Source organism: Callospermophilus lateralis, chromosome 17 (genome assembly GCF_048772815.1).
Source record: "Callospermophilus lateralis isolate mCalLat2 chromosome 17, mCalLat2.hap1, whole genome shotgun sequence".
Taxonomy (NCBI): Eukaryota; Metazoa; Chordata; class Mammalia; order Rodentia; family Sciuridae; genus Callospermophilus; species Callospermophilus lateralis.
The window spans coordinates 51,446,482-51,468,300 of record NC_135321.1 but is presented as its reverse complement, the minus strand read 5'-3'; the positions used below and the strand labels follow the sequence as shown (position 1 = coordinate 51,468,300).

At 40.2% G+C, this 21,819-nt stretch overlaps 1 protein-coding gene across 16 annotated transcripts in view; it reads left to right on the top strand.

Moving 5' to 3' along the window:
- Positions 1-21,819, top strand: part of Dlgap1 (DLG associated protein 1) — a 364,173-nt gene that overhangs the window by 321,984 nt on the left and 20,370 nt on the right. For all 16 annotated transcript variants that reach the window (XM_076836478.2, XM_076836479.2, XM_076836477.2 and 13 more), the window contains one exon: positions 12,737-13,158. In XM_076836478.2, coding sequence (XP_076692593.1) covers positions 12,737-13,158 — 422 coding nt within the window. The remainder of the gene's footprint in view (positions 1-12,736; positions 13,159-21,819) is intronic.

The window sequence follows — 21,819 nt, the reverse complement described above, 5'->3', positions numbered from 1 at the left end:
ATGAAATCATTACTGGATTCAGGGTCATGAAGATTTAGGCCCTATATATTTTTCTAAGAATACTACAGTTTTAGCTCTTAAATTTAGGCCCTTGATCCATTTCAAACTAATTTTTCTATATGGTTTGAGGTAAAGAGCCAATTTCATTTCTTTGCATGTGGCCATCCAGTGTCTCATACTGATTTTTAAAATGTTAACCCAACCCTGTATTCCTCAGATAAATTCAATTCTGCCATTATATATAATCCTTTTTAGATATCTATCATTGGATTGGATGAGCTAAAATTTGGTTAAGAATTTTTGTGTCTATATTCATGAGGATGTCACTCTGCAGTTGTCTTACATTGCCTATATGCCTTTGATATCAGAATAATTCTATCCTTGAGTTAGGAAAATATTTTTTTTTCTTTTAGTTTTCTGGAACATTGTGTGGAAAATTTGTATTTTTTTTTCATTAATGTTTTATTGATTGAAGCCCCTAATGACGTTATCTGGATCTGGAACTTATCTTCTGGGAAAAGTTTTGGTTTTTTATTTTTTTGGTATTATCAGGGATTAAACCCAGGGCCCTGCACATGCTAGCTAAGTGCTTGACCACTGAGCTGTATCCCTAGTTCTATTTTTTTCTGTGTTTGAAATAGGGTTTTGCTAAGTTTCCCCAGCTGACCTACAACTTGCCATCTTCCTGCTTCAGCCTCTCTAGTAGCTGGGATTATCAAAGAATTCAAATTCAATTTCTTTGACGCATATAAGACTATTCAGGTCATCCATTCCTTCTTGCTTGAGTTTGACAATTTGTTTCTTTTAAGGAATTTATTTCACCTAAATTATCCAATTGTATTTATTTATAAAGTTGCTCATAGAATTGCCCTCTTATTATTTTAGTACCTATAGAATCTGCAGTGATGTCACTTCTTGATTCTTCCTTTAGTATATGTGTCTTCATTTTTTCCCCATTCATCAGTCTGGCTAGAAAATAATCAACTTTATAAAGCTTTTAAAGGATTCTCCTTCTGATTTCACTGATTTTTCACTACAGCTTTTTTGTTCTCTGTTTTCATCAATTTCCACTTTCTTTATCATTTCCTTTATTCTGTTTACCATGAGTTGCATTTGATCTTCTGTTTTAGTTTATGAAGATGGATGCCAAGCATTGACTTGAGGTTTTTTTTGGTTTTGTTTTGGTTTTTTGAAAGTATTGGTGTCTAACACTATAAATTTAGCTGCAAATATTGCTATAACTCTAGTCCACACATTTTGATATATTGTGTTTCCTTTTTAATTCAGTTCAAAATATTTTCTATTTTGCCTTTTATTTTCTATAAATCCACAGCCTACTTGGAAGTATATTATCTAGTTCTAAATATTTTGGGGTTTTTGCAAGTATCTCTTACATAACTGATTTCTATTGAGCTCCATTATTGTTAAACAGCATACTGTGTTTTAAACCCTTTAAAATTCACTGGAATTTGTTTTACGGCCAAAAATTGTGGTATATCTTGCTAAATATTCTGTATGTACTTGAAAAAGATTCGCATTCTGCTGCTTTTGAGGACAGTGTTCTGTAAATGACAATTATATCAGGTTAATTGTTAAATTCTTCTATAGTCTCTGATTTATCAATTATTGAAATGGTGATGTTGGAATATCTGATATAATTGTGAATGTATCTATTTCTTCAAATAGTTCTATAAGGTTTGTTTCATGTGTTTTGAAACCATTAAAGTAGGTGTGTAAATGGTTAGGTTGTTAGGTCCTTTTGATGAATTTGCCCCTTCTCATTATGAAGCCTCTTGTTTCCTCCTGATATTTTTTTGGTTCTCAAATCTGCCTGTCTGACATTAAAACAACAAATATAGCTATCTTTTCTTTATATTAGTATGGCATATCTTTTTTTTTTCCATTTTCTTTACTTTAGAAATATTTTTGTCTCTTAAAAATAGGTTTTATTGGCAATATATAGAGTCTTCTTTTTTTAGGGAGGGGAGTTTACTGGAGATTGAACTCAGGGGCACTCATCCACAGGAGGCACATGCCCAGCCCTATTTTGTATTTTATTTAGAGACAGGGTCTTCACTGAGTTGCTTAGTGTCTCATTTTTGCCAAGGCTAGCTTAGAACTCATGATCCTCCTGTCTCAGTCTGCCAAGCTCCTGGGATTACAGGCTTGTTTTAACTGCAGTAATTAGACCATTTACATTTTGTGTAACTATTGATGTACTTAGATTTAATAAGTCTTTTTTTATTCATTTTAAAATTTTACTGGGCACAGAGGCACATACCTGTAATCCCGGCAGCTCAGGAAGCCAAGACAGGAGGATCGTGAGTTCAAAGCCAGCCTTGGCAAAAATAAGACACTAAGCAACTCAGTGAGACCCTGTCTCTAAATTAAATACAAAAAAGGGCTGGGGATGTGGCTCAGTGGTTGAGTGCCCTCTGGTACCCCAAAATAAATAAATAAACAAACAAATAAATAAATAAATTTTTATCTTATTTTTCGTTATTTTCTGTCTTCTTTGGGGTAAGTTATGTTTTTATACTTCTACTTCTTTTCCTTTATCATTGATTAACTGGCTAAAATTCATTGCATTTTTTAGGGGCTGTTATAGAGATTACAATTTATGTATCTTTAACTTATCATAATCCACCTTCAAATGAAATTATATCACTTCAAATACAAGAATCTTATGATAGTACACTTCCATTCCTCCATTCCCAGGCTTTCTGCTATCGTCAGCAAATATTTTGTTTCTACATATATAAGACTCACAAAATGTTGTTATCGTTATTGTTTTAAGTCATTTGTCTAGTTTAAAGAGATCTAAATCTGAAGGGGGATGTTCTTAATTTGTCCACAAAGTTCCACTTCCCAGTGTTATTTATTCTTTTATGCAAATTCAGTTTTCCATCTAGGATAACTTGCCTTCTCCTTGAAGGACTTTCTTTTGAACTTTCTGATAGTGTGTGTCTGCTGGTACTGAATTCCAATTTCTGTGTATCAAAAAGTCGTTATTTTACCTTCATTTTAAAAAAGATGATTTTGCTACATATCACACTCTAGGTTGATGGCTTTTTCTTCCAAAGAGAAGTACAGATACCTGAGTCTTGGGCAGTTTCTCACCCCAATCTCTGAGCAGTACTTATGGGAGTCCTGTAGTGGGGCCTGTGCAGATCTCTGAGGTTCTCTGTGTGTAGTTCTTTCTTTTCTCATACTCTGCAGATCCTAACTTCATTGGCCTCCTTGGACTCCCAGCAATGTCTCATTAAATCCCAAGATAACTCCTGGAAACTCTCTCCAATTAGTTAAAGAGGCTGTTGGGGGCTTCCTTTGTTTCCATATCTTAGTGATCACTGTCCTCGGTTATATCTGATGTCAAATGTATTTAACATGGTTATTTCATATATTTTGCTGGTTTTTAGTTTGTCTCAGGTAGTAAATGCAGTCATTCTTACCCCATCTTGTCCTAAAGCAGAAGAAATCCATATAGATTTTTTATTGTTTTTTGTTTTTGTTTTTGTTTTTTTGTGGAATCAGGGATTGAACCCAGGGCCTTGTGCATGCAAAGCAAGCACTCTACCAACTGAGCTATATCCCAGCCCCCATATAGGTTTTCTTAGTCCTAAAAATGAGGCAAATCTGCTATTTAGCACTACTCTTTGGCTTGAATATACTGGAAAAAATACCACATCCCTGGGGGGAAAAAGAGCATTCTAATAAAGAGCTCTGATTGAAAGAAACTTTCCCTTTCTATCTCTAAAATTTAGAAGCTGTGTACAATTAAAATCAATAACTATTTCCAGTGTAAGTTCTCTGATTCAAAATTCTATGAATATCCTCAATTTTAGAGTTGCATAATGTATGACAGAGACTGTTCAAGTTTAGCCAAGTGTCCTTTCTGCCTATTACCATGGTTGCTATATTGCTGTCATGACTACTTCAGGAATAAGAGATAAGTATGATAAGTGTGTTGTATGGGGTTTGGCCTTGGGCCACTGGCCTTTTTCAACTACTTTTCATAAAGTTTTCTGATATATTTTGGAACAGTTTATAAAAACAATCATCTTCTGTCTTCACAACTGAAAGTGTTAAGAGGCGATAGAAAATATCAAATTATACTGTAATCCCAGCAACTCAAGAGGCAGAGGTAGGAAGACTGCAAGTTCAAGTGTGACCCGGGTGACTTACTAAGGCCCTGTCTCAGTGGTAGAGCATGCATAGGTCCAAAACCCAATTAAAAAAGAAAGAAAAAAAGGGAACAAAGAATAAAGAAAAATTGAAATTCTATTCTTTCTGGGTTCTTTATTGACACTGTTAAATTGACAAGTTAACGTCTGTCTTTAACAGATAGAAAGAAGGTACTGGTCTCACGATAATTTTCTTTTAACATTTATTTTTTAGTTGTAGTTGGACACAATACCTTTATTTTATTTATTATTTGTGGAGCTGAGGATCGAACCCAGGGCCTCTTATAGGCTAAGTGAGCGCTGTACCACTGAGCCACAATAATTTTCTAGAAAGAGAAATCCAGACTTATTTTTCAGATGTATATTTAATATTTCATCTACGTCTTTGTAAACTTTTTTTTTAACTGTCCAAAATAAGTTTTCTGTATTGAAGATGTAACCCAGGATCTTGTGTATGTGGAGCACAAGCTCTTATCACTGAGCCACACCCTCAGCCCTGTCTGGGATCTTTTTTTTTTTTTTGTACTGAGAATTGAATCCAGAGTCCCTTTTTTTATAGTTTATTTTGAGACAGGTTCTCACTAAGTTGCTTAGGGCCTCACTAAATTCCTGAGGCTGGCTTTGAACTCGAGATCCTCCTATCTCAGTCTCCGGAGCCACTGGGATTACAGGCGTGTGCCTTCTTGCCTGGCTCTATCTGGAATCTCATGGGGACTTATCCAAGTGGGAATCAGTGTTGCAACCAGGCCTAAGTGCCTTCAGCACCCAGGAAATTAGAGGAAAAAACTTTACCTAGAATATATGGGTGGCAAAACACCTGGAGGTCTCTTTCCCCCAGTTATCATCTCCCTACCTGGCCATTCCTTTATTAAAACTAATGTTGCCTAGCGGTCAGTGTCCAGAGCTGGCTTCATGTGTTTGGAGGTGTGAACAGCCAGACAGAAAGCTAGGATCTTTTCATGAATGGTAGTGGGATGGGAATGGGAGCAGGTGACTTGCCTCTGGTCTTTCTCCAGTTGGTGGAGCCCCCTCTCCCTCCTTCTCTCCTAGTATGTCTTTTATGCATTATGCATTACACTTGGACTTGCTGGGCTGGCATCAAAATATGCTTGTGAAAGACACCTGCCATTCCTGCAGATCTTGTGAAAGTGGAAAAGAGGCTGAATCACAGGTCTTGAAGTCACACTGTTCATTTGTGATGAGAGCCACCCTCTATCTCTAGAAGCAATTGCCTCAGTGAATAGGATTATGACACTTTTCTAATTTTTTTTTGTTTTTAGTTGTTGATGAATCTTTATTTATTTATATGTGGTACTGAGAATCAAACCCAGTGCCTCATGCATACTAGACCAGTGCTCTGCCACTGAGCTACAACCCCAGCTTCCAATACTTTATTTTTTTTTTAATGTTCTTTTTTTTTTTTTTTTTTTTAGTTGTAGGTGGACACAATAACCTTTATTTTATTTTTAAGTGGTGTTGAGGATCGATCTCAGTGCCTCACGCTTGCTAGGTGAGCGCTTTACCATTGAACCACAACCCCAGCCCAACACTTTTGATCCTTCACTCAGATTAACTCTGTTCCCATATGCATTTCCATAGGTAATTCAGTTCTGGGTTTTTAAATCTTCCTTGCTTCACACATTAAAGCTCATGTTTAGGACAAGAAAGTAAAACAGTAGCTCTGTTTTCTTTCTAACCACAATGTCAACTGCTACAAAAGATATCTTTCCATTCCAAGTGACTTAAATGTGCAAATATTTGGGCTTTTGATGATTTGTGACTTTCACCTAAACAGCATGTTAAAACAAAAAATCAAAGTTGAAACAGCACATTTTCTGACCACTAGTTCAGGGACCCCAGATGGGGAAGGCCTTCGGCAAACAACACCCTTTCTTTGCCAACTTAGAAGTTCTGGATCCATCCCCACTCTTCACGGTTTCCTTGGAGAACCACATAGCCTAGTACTCACCCTTGATGCCAAGTTAGCAATACCATGACTTAGCAGCCAAATACTCACTTCCTGTGTACCTGAGTTCTAAAGGTGTGGCATTCATGCGTTTCAAATTTCAAAAGCCTGAAACTTGGCACAACTCTGGAGGGACCTCAGACATTTCTCTCTCCCTTCCTCCTTTTCTTTTCTCTCTGTTTCTCCAGCACCACACACTTTCCTTTCTAGCCTTGGTCCTCCCTTCCTTACATCTTCTCTTCCTTCTCTTTCTTTCTTCCTTTCTACATCTTTTTCAAGATAGTTTGCAGAAAGAAAATGACCATCTGACTACTGATAAGCCTAGGGCTCCATTTCACCAAAACAAGACTTTATTTTTCTTTATATGGTGCTGGGGATTAGAACCCAGGGCCTTGTACATGTGAAGCAAGCACTCTACCAACTGAGCTATGTCCCCAGCCCCCAAACCACAACTTTATTAACAAGTTGTTAGTGAGGCCTCTCCTGCTTTTTGTTCCTGTCCTGCTTTTGCTTATTACCACAGGTAGGGTTGTAGCCAAGAAGCGGCCTAAGGCGCTGGTTGCTGAAGCCAAACAGTCCCTTCTGGGGCACTTTCAATTCAGGAATGTTTTGTTGAGACTCCAAACCAAGGTTCCTATAGTGACAGCCCATCAAAGATACCAGTTAGCACCTGCCCAGATCCTACTGAAAGAAGACTGGCAGCATGAAGGCCCTATCAGAAGCCTTTGGATAATAACTGTGATTATTTTCCATTCTCTCCATTTCTTTTATTAGCATTATTTGGAATGGGGAGAATCTTCACCTAGAAAACGTATTCTGTTTTCTTTTGCTAAAAAAGATCTTTAGGAAAAGGAATGATGAACATGGAGGATTTTAATTTTTTTTTTTTTTTTTTTTTAATGTGGTGCTGGGGATTGAACCCAGGGCCTTGTGCATGTGAGGCAGGCACTCTATGAACTGAGCTATATCCAATATGGAGGATTTAAAATAAGCAGTGGAGGCTTCTTGTGGGACCGGTGTTAGAGCTGGGCTAGGACCGTACTAACTGCACACAAATGGGGAGCAGGAGAATTCTTCCCCCCAGGTTTTAGAGCTGTAGACCTTTGTTTCCACCATGCCCTGTTCTAATTTGGAAGCTGATCTGACAAGAAAGAGTCAACTTCTGGGGAGAACATGAATTCTCCATCTCCATCTCCTCAGCCCCACATCTTTCTTTTGATCTGTCTTTTGTTTCATATGCGAAGCCATCCTGGATTTGGCACCAGTTACAGGGAGCCATTTCACAACTCACCAGGATGGCTGGGCTTCTGAGGACCAGCCACTCTCAGGTCACAGGAAAGCTTCACAGAGGATTAGTTAAAAAAAAAAAAAAAAAAAGGTCTGAAGTCTCTTACAAAGAACAGTCTTAGGACTAGCATTTTCCATTTGCTACTAGATTTAGCCCTAAAAAGCAAGCATTATGTGAATGAGAGAGATAAAGAGGATACCCCGAGGCCAGGGGATTCTGTAGTGAATTTTATCTCCCTTAAGTAAGTTTATAGCTTGAGTCTCACTAGTTGGATAACCTGGCAGGCCCAAAAATATAAAGATTATAAAAATGCCAAGCAGGGGCTATAGCTCTGTGGGTGGAGTACTTCTCTAGCTTGCTTGAGGCCCTGGGTTCAATTCCCAGTGCCACACAAGCACAGAAGAAAGTTCTAAAGTTACCAACCTCTTAGTTTGTGTTCACTTATTTTGTTTAACCAAAGCCTCATCAAGCCAGGGGGCACAGGAAGTGGCCTAAGCAATTCACCACCTATCTCTTCCTTTGTAATCTGTTATACTGGAAAGTTGTGAGAAGGGTCAGAAAATCCTCTAATCAGAAATATAAACTCATTTCATAGAAGGAGGGAGCTTAAAAAGCAACAGCAGAGGTGAATGCTAACGAGTGACTTTTTTCTCTGCTGTTGGGAACAGATAGGGTATTGTGTTCCATACTGGTTGATCCAGTCTTTCCTCGCATGGTTTTCTGTTCCTTAGGCCAGAATATTGGCCGGCATTTTTCAGAAGTTGTAATTATTACACATTGTGCCTGCAGGGCACTCAAGGACCAAAGAAAGTTCAGGGCTGGAAATTGCGGGTTTGGAAAGAGCAAAGCCACTGGGTTCAGCTTTTAGGTTTATACCGTTGACCAACAACGGGTCGATTCTTTTTAAAAAAATACAGAAATTAATCTTAGTGACACCCTTCTGGGTTCCTATCAAAATTTTAAAACAACTCGATTACACCCTTCCCGCAGAAGGGGACTTTGCACATAAAAGACATGAAACAGTTTTGTGGAGCAGAACATTCTTTGAAAGCTCTGGGTGGAAGAAAGCACTTGCTTAGGGGACTTAATTGATAGAAACTAGCAGCCTGGACAGGCTGCCTGAGTTCAAAGGCACCGCTTTTAATCCCAAACCATTTTAATTTTACTTAACTTTTATTTCTTTCTGGGTGACTACACTGCAAACTTCTATTAATGTACTGCCAAGTAATTTTTCTTAAGAAGGTGGATACTTTACAAGATCCATAGCCAGGAGACGGCTCTCAGGAATGCTGGTAGTACAGTGTTGTGTAGATAAAAACAGAGGCCAGGGAAAAAGTAGGCCATTCTGTTTTATATGTGGAAGGGATTCTGTCTCTGGCAAGTGTGCCCTGATGGAAAACAACCAGGGACTAGTACTTCTGTAAGCCTGGAAATGTAATGCCTCTGGCAATACATGATCTTAAGAGAGTGAAGCCTCGTGTTTTCATAGTTGGGATTTCGTGTTAGTAGAACAGCCAAATGTCAACGGTTGCAAGGAGCCTCATCCAATTCACACGCATGCAGCTGGAGAGAAAGCTCAGCTTCAGGAGATGACATTTTACGTTTTGGGGATGAATAGGAAGAATGCAAAAATAGCCTCCTGCAGCCAAGAAATGAGCAGCTCTTGGAAGGAGCCCTTGAGCAAAATTGTTCTTCCTTTCCTTGCTAATACCAGGGACTCACCACATGGCTTGCAGACTTGCACACGAGGCGATTTTTTTATTTTTAATGTTTTTGACCCATCTGAAAATTGAAGAATTTACAAAAAGTAATAAGGTGTGACACTTTTGGTGGAAGCAGTTTCTTTTTTCTAGTTATAGGTAGTCAGCAGACCTTTAGTGTATTTGTTCATTTTTAGGCAGTGCTGAGGATCGAACCCAGTGCCTCACTCATGCTAGGCAAGCGCTCTGCCACTAAGCCACAACCCCGACCCAGAAGCAATTTCTTAAAAACAGCAAACAGTGAGATGAGCTGACTCTGGCAGCTCTATCTTCATAAAATAAATAGCTGGATTCACAAGTATATGTGATCATTCTGACATCCTAAAAACTAACAGTGGTCAATACAGCAGCCACTTCTCTTCCCTGACATGTATTCTCTAGGGAAAATAAAATGGATTTACTGAGATGACTTGTACTCTCTCCTTTCCGACAGTCCCAATCTTTCTTCCATCTTGCACACAACTACTTTGCCTGTGTTGCTCTGCCCAATCTATATTTATGATAGACTCGAGTACTGAATTGTTTCGTGTTGTTCTGGGGATGGAACTCAAGGGCACTTAACCATTGAGATACATCCCCAGCCCTTTTTATTTTTTGAGACAGGGTCTCACTAAGTTGTTAAGGTTGGCCTCGAACTTGTGATCCTCTTGCCTCAGCCTCCTGAGTTGCTGGGATTACAGACATGCGCCACCATGCCCAGTTTATAGTATCGATTTTAATTGACTTTAATAGGATGGTCTGCAATAATTAAGGAAAAGCATTTAATCTGGTATATTTAATATTGTTGGATATTGTCAAATGCACTGTCCTTTAAGGCTAGTGCTGTTGAATATGAAATATTAATTGAAAATCAGCTGGCAGACAAACTCTCTTAAAATGCCGTAACCATGAATTTGCTTAAGAAAATGTACCACTTCACACTATTAGATGGCCACTATCAAAACTCGGGAGCCAGGTGCAGTGGTGCATGCCTGTAATCCCAGTGGCTCGGGAGGCTGAGGCAGAAGGATCGCAAGTTCAAAGCCAATCTCAGCAATGGCGAGGTGCTAAGCAACTCAGTGAGACCCTGCCTCTAAATAAAATACAAAATAGGATGTGGCTCAGTGGCTGAGTACCCTTGGGTTCAATCCCTAGTACCCCCCTCCCAAAAATAATTAGGAAATAGGCACAGTGGCACATGCCTGTAATCCCAGCAGCTCAGGAGGCTGAGGCAGGTGGATCCCAATTCAAAGTCAAATCAGCAAAAGCAAGGTGCTAAGCAACTCAGTGAAACCTGGTCTCTAAATAAAATACAAGGGGCTGGGGTTGTGGCTCAGTGGTAGAGTGTTTACCTAGCACGTTCAAGGCCCTGGGTTCAATCTTCACCACCACATAAAAAAACAAAACAAAGGCATTATGTCCAACTACAACTAAAAAATAAATATTAAAAATAAAAAAATAAGTACAATACAAAATAGGGCCCCTGAATTCAATCCCCGGTACCCCTGTCCCCCCAAAAAGAAAAATCAGGAAATAACAAATCTTGATGATGTGGAAAAATTGGAATCCTTGTGCAATGGTGGTGGGAATATAAAATAAATTGAAAATAGTTGCCAGTTCCTAAAACAAAACAAAACAAAAAACAGAATCACCATATGATCTAGTAATTCTACTTCCGGGTATATATTCAAAAGTATTGAAACAGAGTCTCAAAGAGATCCTTACACACCCTTGTTCACAGCGGCATTATTCACAATAGCGAAAAGGTCAATTTGAAAGCAAATGTTCAAAGGAATAAATGGATAAACAAAGTGTGGTACACATATATACTATTTATTATTCAATCTTAAAAAAAGGGAAAAATCTAACACACATAACACTGTGAAGACAGAGTGCTGAGTGGAATAAGCTAGTCACAAAAGAACTCATGCTGTGTGACTCCCCTGACGTGAGGCACCTAGAGCAGTCAGATTGATAGACAGGTGGTGGCTGCCAGGGGCTGGGGGAGGAGCAGGCAGGGAGGTAGTGTTTGATGGGTACAGAGGACAGCTGGCAATGAGAAAGTTCTGGAGATGAATGATGGTGATAACTGCACATGAGAGGTCAATGTCCTGAATGTCACTTAACAATGGTTAAAATGGTAAATTGTATGTTTATGTATATTTTATCATAATCAAAAAATGAATGAAATATTAGACCAGAAGTGATTTTAAAAAAATAGAGTGGACCAGGTCTGCCCAGCAATTTGGGAGGCTGAGGCAGGAGGTTTCCAAATTTGAGGCCAGCCTCAGCAACTTAGCAAGACCCTAAGCAACTTAGAGAAATCTTGTCTCAATATTTAAAAAATTAAAGGGGGCTAGGGTATAGCTCAGTAGTATAGCATCCTGGATTCAGTTCCCAGTACAGAACAAAAAAAAAAAAAAACAGGTAATAGACACAATGCAGCCTCTGGTGGACTTACCTTCTCTCACTGTTTCCTACCTGCTCCAGAGGCCAGAGAAGCTTTTGGTGTATGTTTTTGTCATTTTGTTTCTTGTTTTGGATGCTGGGGATTGAACTCATGACCACTGAGCCACATCCCCAGCCCTATTTTGTATTTTATTTAGAGACAGAGTCTCACTGAGTTGCTTAGTGCCTCACCATTGCTGAGGCTGGCTTTGAACTGGCAATCCTCCTGCCTCAGCCTCCTGAGCCCCTAGGATCATTTTGGTGAATGTTTTAAATCACTTCAGGCCCACCCTTTTCTTGCTCCTGTCTGAGACAGAGTTCTTTGTTGTCTTCCTCTTCCCCCAGTACCTCCCACCTTCCACAAGCCCTCACCTTCTTTGAGGGTTCAGCTAGAAATACAGGAGGCTCTCTGGTTGAAAACATGGATCCCATGAATATCCAGGAAAATGCCAGATTGACTCTGTTGTTCTGTTGTCTTTTATCATCTGGGAAGAAAAACTGAAAAATTAAAGGGACAGGAAAGGGCAGTCATAGAAAACTCTAGAACTGTAAGCTGACTTTCACCCCAAAGGCTTTTTGAACCACATTATAATGATGACCCTTGTGAGTAAAAGCCAGTGGATTCTTATGAAGAATGGAGGTTTTCATTTGAAGGGGAACCTAAAGAAACTTCAGCTTGCTTTCAGGAAATCTTTTTTTTTTTTTTTTTTTGTCTTACTTGGTAAGAGTTGACCCTAGAAAAAATGCAGGATTCATGCAATGTTGGAATTGACTAGACTGTGCCCACTCTCCCCCACCTCACCTTTTCTAAGCAAATCACACAGACTAAGATATAATTGAATTGTTTCCTTGCCCAGCCTGGATTTCAGGATTTAAGCCATCCCAGACTTGGAGAGGAGTTGAGCACAGGTGTGTGCTGACTTTCCACTTGTGGAATGGCTTTGGATAGGCTCTCATATCTAACAAGGGTGGGAGATTTGCCTTCATTCCTTTAGGTCGAGGGCCATCAGCAGGTCTGCATGGAGGGTCCTCACACATCCAAGAAAAGCAGAACGTAGTTTAGCTTCAAGAAACGTCCTGGAACTCAGTCTCTCCTCTCTATTTTCCAAAGTTTCCGCAGGTTCACTCGATCCAACAGCGTGACAACGGCGGTGCAGGCGGACCTGGACTTCCATGATAATCTGGAAAATTCTATGGAATCTATAGAGGACAGTTCGTGTCCGGGCCCCATGGCCAGGCAGTTCTCCCGGGACGCCAGCACCTCCACCGTCAGCATTCAGGGCTCAGGAAACCACTACCACGCCTGCGCAGCCGACGACGACTTTGACACGGATTTTGACCCCTCGATTCTGCCTCCTCCGGACCCCTGGATCGACTCCATCACCGAAGACCCCCTGGAGGCCGTGCAAAGGTCAGTGTGCCACCGCGACGGCCACTGGTTTCTGAAGCTTCTCCAAGCAGAGCGGGACCGCATGGAAGGGTGGTGCCAACAGATGGAGAGAGAAGAGCGGGAAAACAACCTCCCGGAAGACAGTAAGTGACGCTGCGCGCGCATCTGGACACTGGGGGGGGTGGGGCGGGGGGCGGTCAGGGGTCAGTCACGCCCTGGGCTTGGCTGTTTTCTTTCCTGCCAGTTTCACCTGCTGCATCTTGGCCATTTCACATAGGAAACCAGAACAGGTGGAAGAGCTAGGCAGTTGCAGCCCAGAGTCCAGAAGCTTCTGTGCTGGGCAAGAAAGAGAAACCTCTGGGCAGACATCACTCTTTCTAGCTCTAGATCTATGACTTTTCTTGTCTTCTCAGAAGAGTACCAAGCTCAACATGGTAGTTCAGTCTCTACCCTGGTCTTCCTTCCTCAAGAGGATCTGGAAATGCTACTGATTCTTAGGGGGTTAAATATAATTCTAGGCCAGGCATGATGGCCCACGCCTGTAATCCCAGAGGCTCAAGAGGCTGAGTCAGGAAGGCAAGGAGAGTTCAAAGCCAGCCTCAGCAAAAGCAAGGCGCTAAGCAATTCAGTGAGACCCTGTGTCTAAACAGGGCTGGGGGTGTGACTCAGTGGTTGAGTGCCTCTGAATTCAATACCAAAAAAAAAAAAAAGCAATGCTAAGCCAGACATAGTGGCACACTGCTGTAATTCCAGCAACTCTGGAGGCTGAAAGAAGGATTGTAAGTTTGAGTCCAGCCTCAGGAATTTAGCAACACCTTGTCTCAAAATAAAAAACAAAAAGGGCTGGGGATGTGGCTCAGTGATAAAGCACCCCATGGTTAAAATTTCAGTATCAAATGCTAATAATTACTACTACTACTAATTCTAACTAGTTTCAAGGTTCATAGATATATGAGCATTTATAATCTGTAGAGTTCTTTTCTTTTCCTACCATGTTAAAATGAGGCTAATGTATAGACCAATAGAAATCCATGCTTATTGCATTTTTAAACCTTGTTAACATGTACTTTTTTTGTTTTTCATTTTTGTACTGGGGATTGAATTTAGGGGTGCTTTACCACTGAGCACATCCCAGCCTTTTTTATTTTAATACAGGATCTCACTAAGTTGCTTAGGACTTCTCTAAATTGCTGAGGCTGGCTTTGAACTTGTGATCCTCCTATCTGAGCCTCCTGAGCTGCTGGGATTTTAGGCATAGGTCACCATGCACTTTTTTTAGGTTTCAAGGAGGCAAACCTTCAGCCACTAAAATAATCAACACAAATTCCATTTTAGTGGTCAAAATAAATGATAAAATAAAATGAATGATAAATAAATAAAACAAATAATAAAGACCCCACTTTCTTGCACATCATTATTTTCAAACTTGGCCTTTTAACAACAATTCCCATTGTTAAAAGAGGGAAATCGCAACAAATCTGGGTTTGCAGATCGTAATAGGCTTTATCTGCAATTCTAAAATCAGGCAGCAATCTAGATCAAAAATGGACAGGTTCTACCTATGAATAGAGAAAAGGAAGTGACATATAGCATATGGAAGTGAGGTTCAAAGTCAGACACATCTACTTACATCTGTCTTATTTGAATGTGTCTTGAAGAGTTGGCTGCTCTTGATTGAGACTAAGCCACATGTTACAAGAGTAAGTCGAAGTCTTCTTACACATCAGGTTAGGTCACAGTTCATCATGTTCAGAGGAAGCTCCTGTCAAACTTTCTTTTTTTTTTTTTTTTTTTGATACCAGGAATTGAACCCAGAGGCAATTAACCACTGAGCCACATCTCCCCTGTTTTATTCTGTATTTTGAGATAGGTTCTTGCTAAATTGCAGAAGGCCTCACTAAATTGCTGAGGCTAGCCTCAAATTTACAATCCTTCTGCCTCAGCGTCTGAGTCATTGGGATTACAGGTATTCTGCACCACCCTTGGCTCCCACTTCTTTTTATTGGTGCATTATGTAATATAACAGAATTATATTATAGGTATACAATGATGGGATTTGTTACATATTTTTACATGCAGATAATATAACAATATAATTTCTGCAAACTTAATTTAAAACTATTAACAATTGATAAAGAAAAATTATCAGATTATTCAATAATGAGGTACATTTTATACATTTTCAACAACTTTGAAATTATGATATGATTTATAATCAGTGTGTATTTTAATGTCATGTTTTTATTTTCCTTTAAAAACTACTATTACTAAATTAATGGTGGATCCTCCAACTGATTGATTATATTTTTAAATTAAAATAATGTAGTGGTAGGCAGAAAGCCTGCTTCACTTCATATGGGAACCATCTAGAATGTGTTGTCATGATATAGGTTTTAAAAATTGTTTTTTTAAATAACCATTTAACTTTTTATATGCATAAAAAACATGGCACAGTGGTTCACGCCTGTAATCCCAGTGGCTCAGGAGGCTGAGGCAGGACGATTGCAAACTAAAAGCCAGCCTCAGTAATTTAGCAAGGCCTTAAGCAACTCAGCGAGACCCTGTCTCTAAATAAAATATAAAAAATGGCTACGGGTGTGCCTCAGTACTTAAGCTCCTCTGAGTTCAATCCCCAGTACCAATAAATAAATAAATAGAATTTAATATAATGAATCCCCATGTACTCTTCACCCAGTTGAACAACTGGTAAGTCTTATTTTCTTATCTTCCTCAATTTGTTGTTGTTTTGCTGGATTTTTTTAAAAGGAAATCAAGGCATCATGTCATTTCACTAAGTAGATCACAATGACAAAAGACATTTACTAAATATAGACATGCATTATCATCCCTACTAAAAATAACTAGAATTTCTTTCCTTTTAGTTGGGGGTGCGGGGAGGGGTATGCTATTGCCCAGGCTGGGCTTCAACTCCTGGGCTCAAATGGTCCTCTGTCTCTGCTTCTCAAGTAGCTGGTAGTACAGGCACACACCACTCTGCCCGGCTCACAGTAACGTCTGAGATCCAGCATGTAGTGAAAATCATGTTTGATAGATTTACTAAATGCACCAAATTTGTTGCATCAAGAAGCAGTGAGTTTTTCCATGAGGGAATTAATTTTTATGAAAATGGAGTCTGGAAAATACCAGCAGGCCAAGGGATTTCCTTCTTCACCTATTTCTTGTCTTTATGAGCGAGTTAGGAAAATCACTACACATCTGGGTTTGCAGATCTTAATAGGCTTTATCTGCAATTCTAGAATCAGGCAGCAATCTAGAGCAAAAATGGGCAGGTTCTACCTCTGAATGGAGAAAAGGAAGTGACATACAGCAAATGGAAGTGAGGTTCAAAGTCAGACACATCTGCTTACATCTGTCTTATTTGAAGGTATCTTGAAGAGTTGGTTCTGTCAAGTTCCTGTGCCTCTTTCATCTTACGAATGCAAACAACTTGGCAATGGTAAAGGAATGCCCTTGACATTTGCCTCTTTTGGTACCAAGGCAGAGTCACTTGAGTGTCCCTTCATGTGCACAGTTACCTCATTTATCTGGTAGCATTGCCAAGCAGCAGTGGGTTAAGGTGGGGATGAGAGAAAGAATGTCTGAACAATGACATTATCTTATCCCATCCTCTTGTAGTCATACCCCAAATTTACTAGATTTTCCCAGGAAAAATGCCAGTCTCTAAGGAGCAATGGCATCTGGTACTGCTCTCAACAGGACAAGCTTTCAAATTTTAATTCATTCAGTTCTTTAATTCAGACTGGTTCTATCTCTTCAGTCTGCTTCCACGAGGACCCAAGGAAGCCACTCCTGTGATATTTTTCTTTCTTTTTTCTGCAGGGGGAGGGGGAGTGGATACCAGGAATTGAACTCAGGGACACTCAACCACTGAGCCACATCCCCAACCCTTTTTTCTATTTATTTAGAGACAGGGTCTCACTGAGTTGTTTAGAGCCTCCCTTTTACTGAGGCTGGCTTTGAACTCACAATCCTCCTGTCTCAGCCTCCCAAGCAACTGGGATTACAGTATGAACCACCGTGCCTGGCCCTGATGTTTTTCTTGAGTTGGCCTTCCAACGTGAGCCTGGATCTTTTTCTCTCAACCCAAATTTAAAATGATACATGAAGATAGCCATTATATAAAAAATTAAGAGACTCTTCTTTAAGACTCATAGAACAATGAAAACAAGTTGATGTATTTTCATACAACTACATATAGAAGGAGTTGAAAATCTTGCCAGAAAACCAGGTCCTCATCTGTGCTTGTGAGAAAAGAGAGGCATACTTTCATCTTGAGATGAACATTATCAGTCAAGTCTCCAAATAATGAATATAAAGGAATTAGCCAACCATGAATCGTTCCAGACTGAATTTTCTGTTCAGGCCAAGTTGACTCCCCAGTTCTTCTGAAGTATGTTGTGCATTTGTCTGTCAGGAGCTTCCAACATTATTTTATAACAGTCTGCTGTTAGGATAGTGGGTTAGAAGGTAGGTGTTCTGTCTTATTCCTCTTAATAAATCTCCAACCTCTCTGACACATTGTAGGGGACCATTAAATAAATATTTGAATCCTCAAAATAGTTTGGAAATTTTGTTTTACAAAGTCTTTTACTTAGCAAGCCTTTCTTCCTGATTAGCTAAAAAATACTCAAAAGCTATTATAACAAAATACCCTAGATTGGGTAATTTTTAAACAACAAACATTCATCATTCCCCATTCTGTAGGTTGGGAAGTCCAGGAACAAGAACTGGCAGAATTTGGTGTCTGGTGAGACTCACTCTCTATTTCAAAATGACGCCTCTTGCTGTGTTCTCTCAAGGCGGAAAGGATGTACAGGTTCCCTCAGGCCTTATTTAGAATGGCACTAATCCTGTTTGTGAGGGCCCACCCCACTGTAGGCCCTATCTCTTAATACTATCACCTCAGTGATTAGACTTCAGCATATGAACATGGGACACACACATTCAGACCACAGCAAGTGACTAGCAGCTGTGCTTGACAGAGCTGCAGGGACATATGTTTCTGAGATATTGAACTCTTTGGATGAGGGCAAAGATTTGGCAGAAAGACAAGGACACATGCCACAAAAGTGATACAGAAGTGGGGCTGGAGATATAGCTCAGTTGGTAGACTTCTTGCCTTGCATGCACAAGGCTCTGGGTTCAATCCACAGTATCATACATAAACACAGGGAAAAAAAAAAGAAGAAGAAGTGATACAAAAGATGAATAGTCTAGATGAACCTCCCATGCGCTTTCCAGCTATTAAGATACAATTCCAGGGCTGGGATTGTGGCTCAGTGGTAGAGCGCTCGCCTAGCATGCACGAGGCACTGGGTTCGATCCTCAGCACCATATAAATGTAAAATAAAGATATTGTGTCCACCTAAAACTAAAAAAAAAAAAGATGCAATTCCATTTCACAAACACTTGAAGATCTCCATTTTTTCATTCTGTGGAGAAATACTAGCTTAAAACTGCTATAATTCCAAAATTCTCACTGGTATAGCATCAAACTCCCAGGGCAGAGTTACCCATTTGAAATGAAGCAAATCCGGATCCCTGAAAATCTGACTCTAAGCAGTAGCAACCCTTCACAGCAGAGAAGGGAGGATGGAAGCACAGGAAAGAATATTCATCTTGTCCTTAACAATGTCCCTGACATTAGGCTAGAGACTTTGACAGGTGCTGTTTTATTTGCCCTCAAAACAGCTCTCTGGCGGTATCTTGTCCAAGGTCACAGAACACAGAAGCGTCTGATAGAACAGATACAACATGAATAACATTTGACAAGATAATGATACTTTGTGTGGCTTGGCACTACCCTGGGTAAAGCTCTCCACACATATCTGCCCCTGGTTCCTTGGCAACCACCATTCTGTTCTGATAACCGGGCCTGGTGTTCAGAGGGCCTTTGTTTTACTCAGTCTCTGATTTAACCTTTTCTCTTTTTTATAAGAAATTGGCAGGGAAGAGCCAAGTTCTCAGTAACCAGTTTTTGTTGGCTTATTTGTTTGTTTTGAATCTGTAGACATCACAAAAATAGCTTTGACAAAGAGGGTCAAGTACGGTTATCTCTCTTTTTAGCCAAGCTACTTCATATGCTCTTTGGGTCCTATATAAGGAGGAACTCTCTTCAGGGTGATGATAAATGTAGCTTCCTGGAGGTTAATCCTTTTTTTTTTTTTTTTTTTTTAGTACTGGGATTGAACCCAGGGGCACTGAACCACGGAACCACATCCCCAGCACATTTTGAGACAGGGTCTCCCTGAGTTGCTTAGGGACTAAGTTGCTGAGGCTGGCTTTGAACTTGCCTCAGCGTTCAAAGCCACTGAGATGACAGGCATGCACCACGGCACACTGCTGGAATTTCATACACTTATGCTTTAGGCATGTAATCAATTTTATGTGTTCTCTTTTTGGTGAGGGGAAAAAGGTAGCTTCTTAACAATATTCTCCCAGGAGATGTGATCTTCAGAGTTGTCATGGAAAGATAAATACGATAGAGTGAGAAAAAGGAAAATTCTCATCATACTTTCTCAATTTGTTTTGTGGGGTGTTGAATTTTCCCAATTTTTAAATATTTTTAAATGTATGTAGCACCTCCAATGCCCTTAAAAATGGTAGGATGCAAGGTCCTGTGGCATGGGCCAGTGAGTTGGGGGACTAAAGTTCCAGGTCAGCCTTGGCAACTTAGTGAGAGCGTGTCTCAAAATAAAATGAGATAGGATGTGGCTCGGTGGTAGATGATGCCTGGATTCAATCCATAGTATCCATTTAATATATATATATATATATTGGGCTTTGGGTGTAGCTCAGTGAAAGAGCACTTGTCTAGCATGCCTGAGGTATTAGATTCCATCTCAAGTACCACAAAAAAAAAAAAAAAAGGAAAGAAAGAAAAGTTAAAACAGTAAATCTGTTATATATTTTACCACAGTCTAAAGACAGAAAAATTACCCCTTCCAAAGGCTGCAGCGCTGGAGGGTATCACCATTTCCATAAAAATGTAAGATATTTTATTAAATGTCTTTTTAATTTCAAAATATAGTATGTCCACAGGAGTGGGGCAAAAGTTTGGTAAGGAATCTATTTGTTCAATGACAACCTGGATTACAGATTTGGAATGTGGTGTAGTTATCTTTTTATAATAGAGGGTTGAGGAAAAGATTGGTCTCATTTAAATAATTTCTTAGTTATCAATTATTTTGTGACGCTGTTACACTAAATCTTACAGCGCCTTCTAGAGATACTGTTTCTAATATACCTGGAAGTGACTAGATGTATTACCCAGGGAAGGTAGAAGAAAGAAAAAAAAAAGCACTCAGTGTGAGCAGGTTACCTCAAGTTGTCTTTGCAAAAGTATAAACATAAATCCTGTGTGGGTCTGTGGAGCTATTATTTTCCCTGATAAAAGCAAAGCAGAACAAAGACTTTAGTTCTTGTTTTAAACCTTCACCCCTCACAGTTGATAGTAGGTTTTTTGGCTTGATAACAAAATAATGAAACTGCTGTAAGCAAGGGTCCCTCCAAACCATGGCAGTTGACAGAATGCCTGTTCCCTGGGCTCTTGAAGTAAAATGATACAAGCTCTTCTCAGACAATGAAGCTCTTGTGTGAAACAGCTGTCTCAGGGAGATGGCTCAGTGCTATTTGACAGTGGCTTGTATGTTACATAGATACGTCTGGTATTATCTAACCGGGAATGAACCGGCCAGATGGAACCGAATGCTTCTAACTAGGAATGCAGTCTGGCGGGGGAGGGTGGGGACAGGCTCAGATTTCAGTGGCCCAAGGATGAAATAGCAGTTGATTGTACTTCGAAATCTATCTTTGCCTCCTGCATGGTGGACAACTTATAAGCGGAATTTTCAGGCTTTATCTGAAATGAGCTGATAGACCTAGAACCTGTGTGTGGGAGGCAGATTCTTTCCACTTTAATTTTGCCTGGTAATAGCATCCAAGTTAGTGAAACTTGGCCTTCCATCCCCCAAAAGGCTTGTGAGCCTTGGCCGCGAATGGGGGGGAGCTGGTGATGAAAGCCGCAGTGGGCCTTTGCCTGGTTTCAGGTTTGGTTACGGAAGCTGTGCACAGTCATTATTGTGACTGGCTATCAGTGCGATCACCAGGCTTCGTCTGCCTGGGATTGCCTCTGCTGTGTCTGTGCAGCCCGTGAAATAGTGGGCAGCAGACAAAGCAGCTCTCTATGAGGTCAGCCATTCATCCGCCCCCAGCATTGCTAAGCAGAGCACCCTGGGTGCATCCTAGCTGCTTTTGGTTTTATTCTCATCTTACTTTTGAAATGAACCTTCCAAAGATCTCTCCCCACCCCCACTCTACACAACACAACACACACACACACACACACACACACACACACACACACTGCTGCATAGTCTCTTTTATAAGTTCTGGCCAACCTGAAATTAGTGACCACAGAGGAAGTGGCAGTCATGAAAAGGAAATCGAATGTAACATGCCTTGTGTTTAACTTTTGAAAATGCACCATTCATTTTACTGATGCCAGAGGGAGATTGAGAGCATCCTCTGTGGGTGTGCTTTGTGGGAATGGTGTGCGGAGGCTGAGGAGGGCATGGAGGCAGGAAGGGGTGAAGTTCAAGGCAGCACCAGGCCTGGAAACCCATCTGTTCCTGGGCCTTGGAGTTTCCTTTCTTCCAGTGGTCAGTGAGAGAGGGACTGACTCACAGAATAAGATCTGATGGCTTTCTTCAACAAGAACTATTTCTGTGGAATACAAATGCAGCAAGACTTCAAACCCAGTGCTCTTTTCTTTTATATTGTTG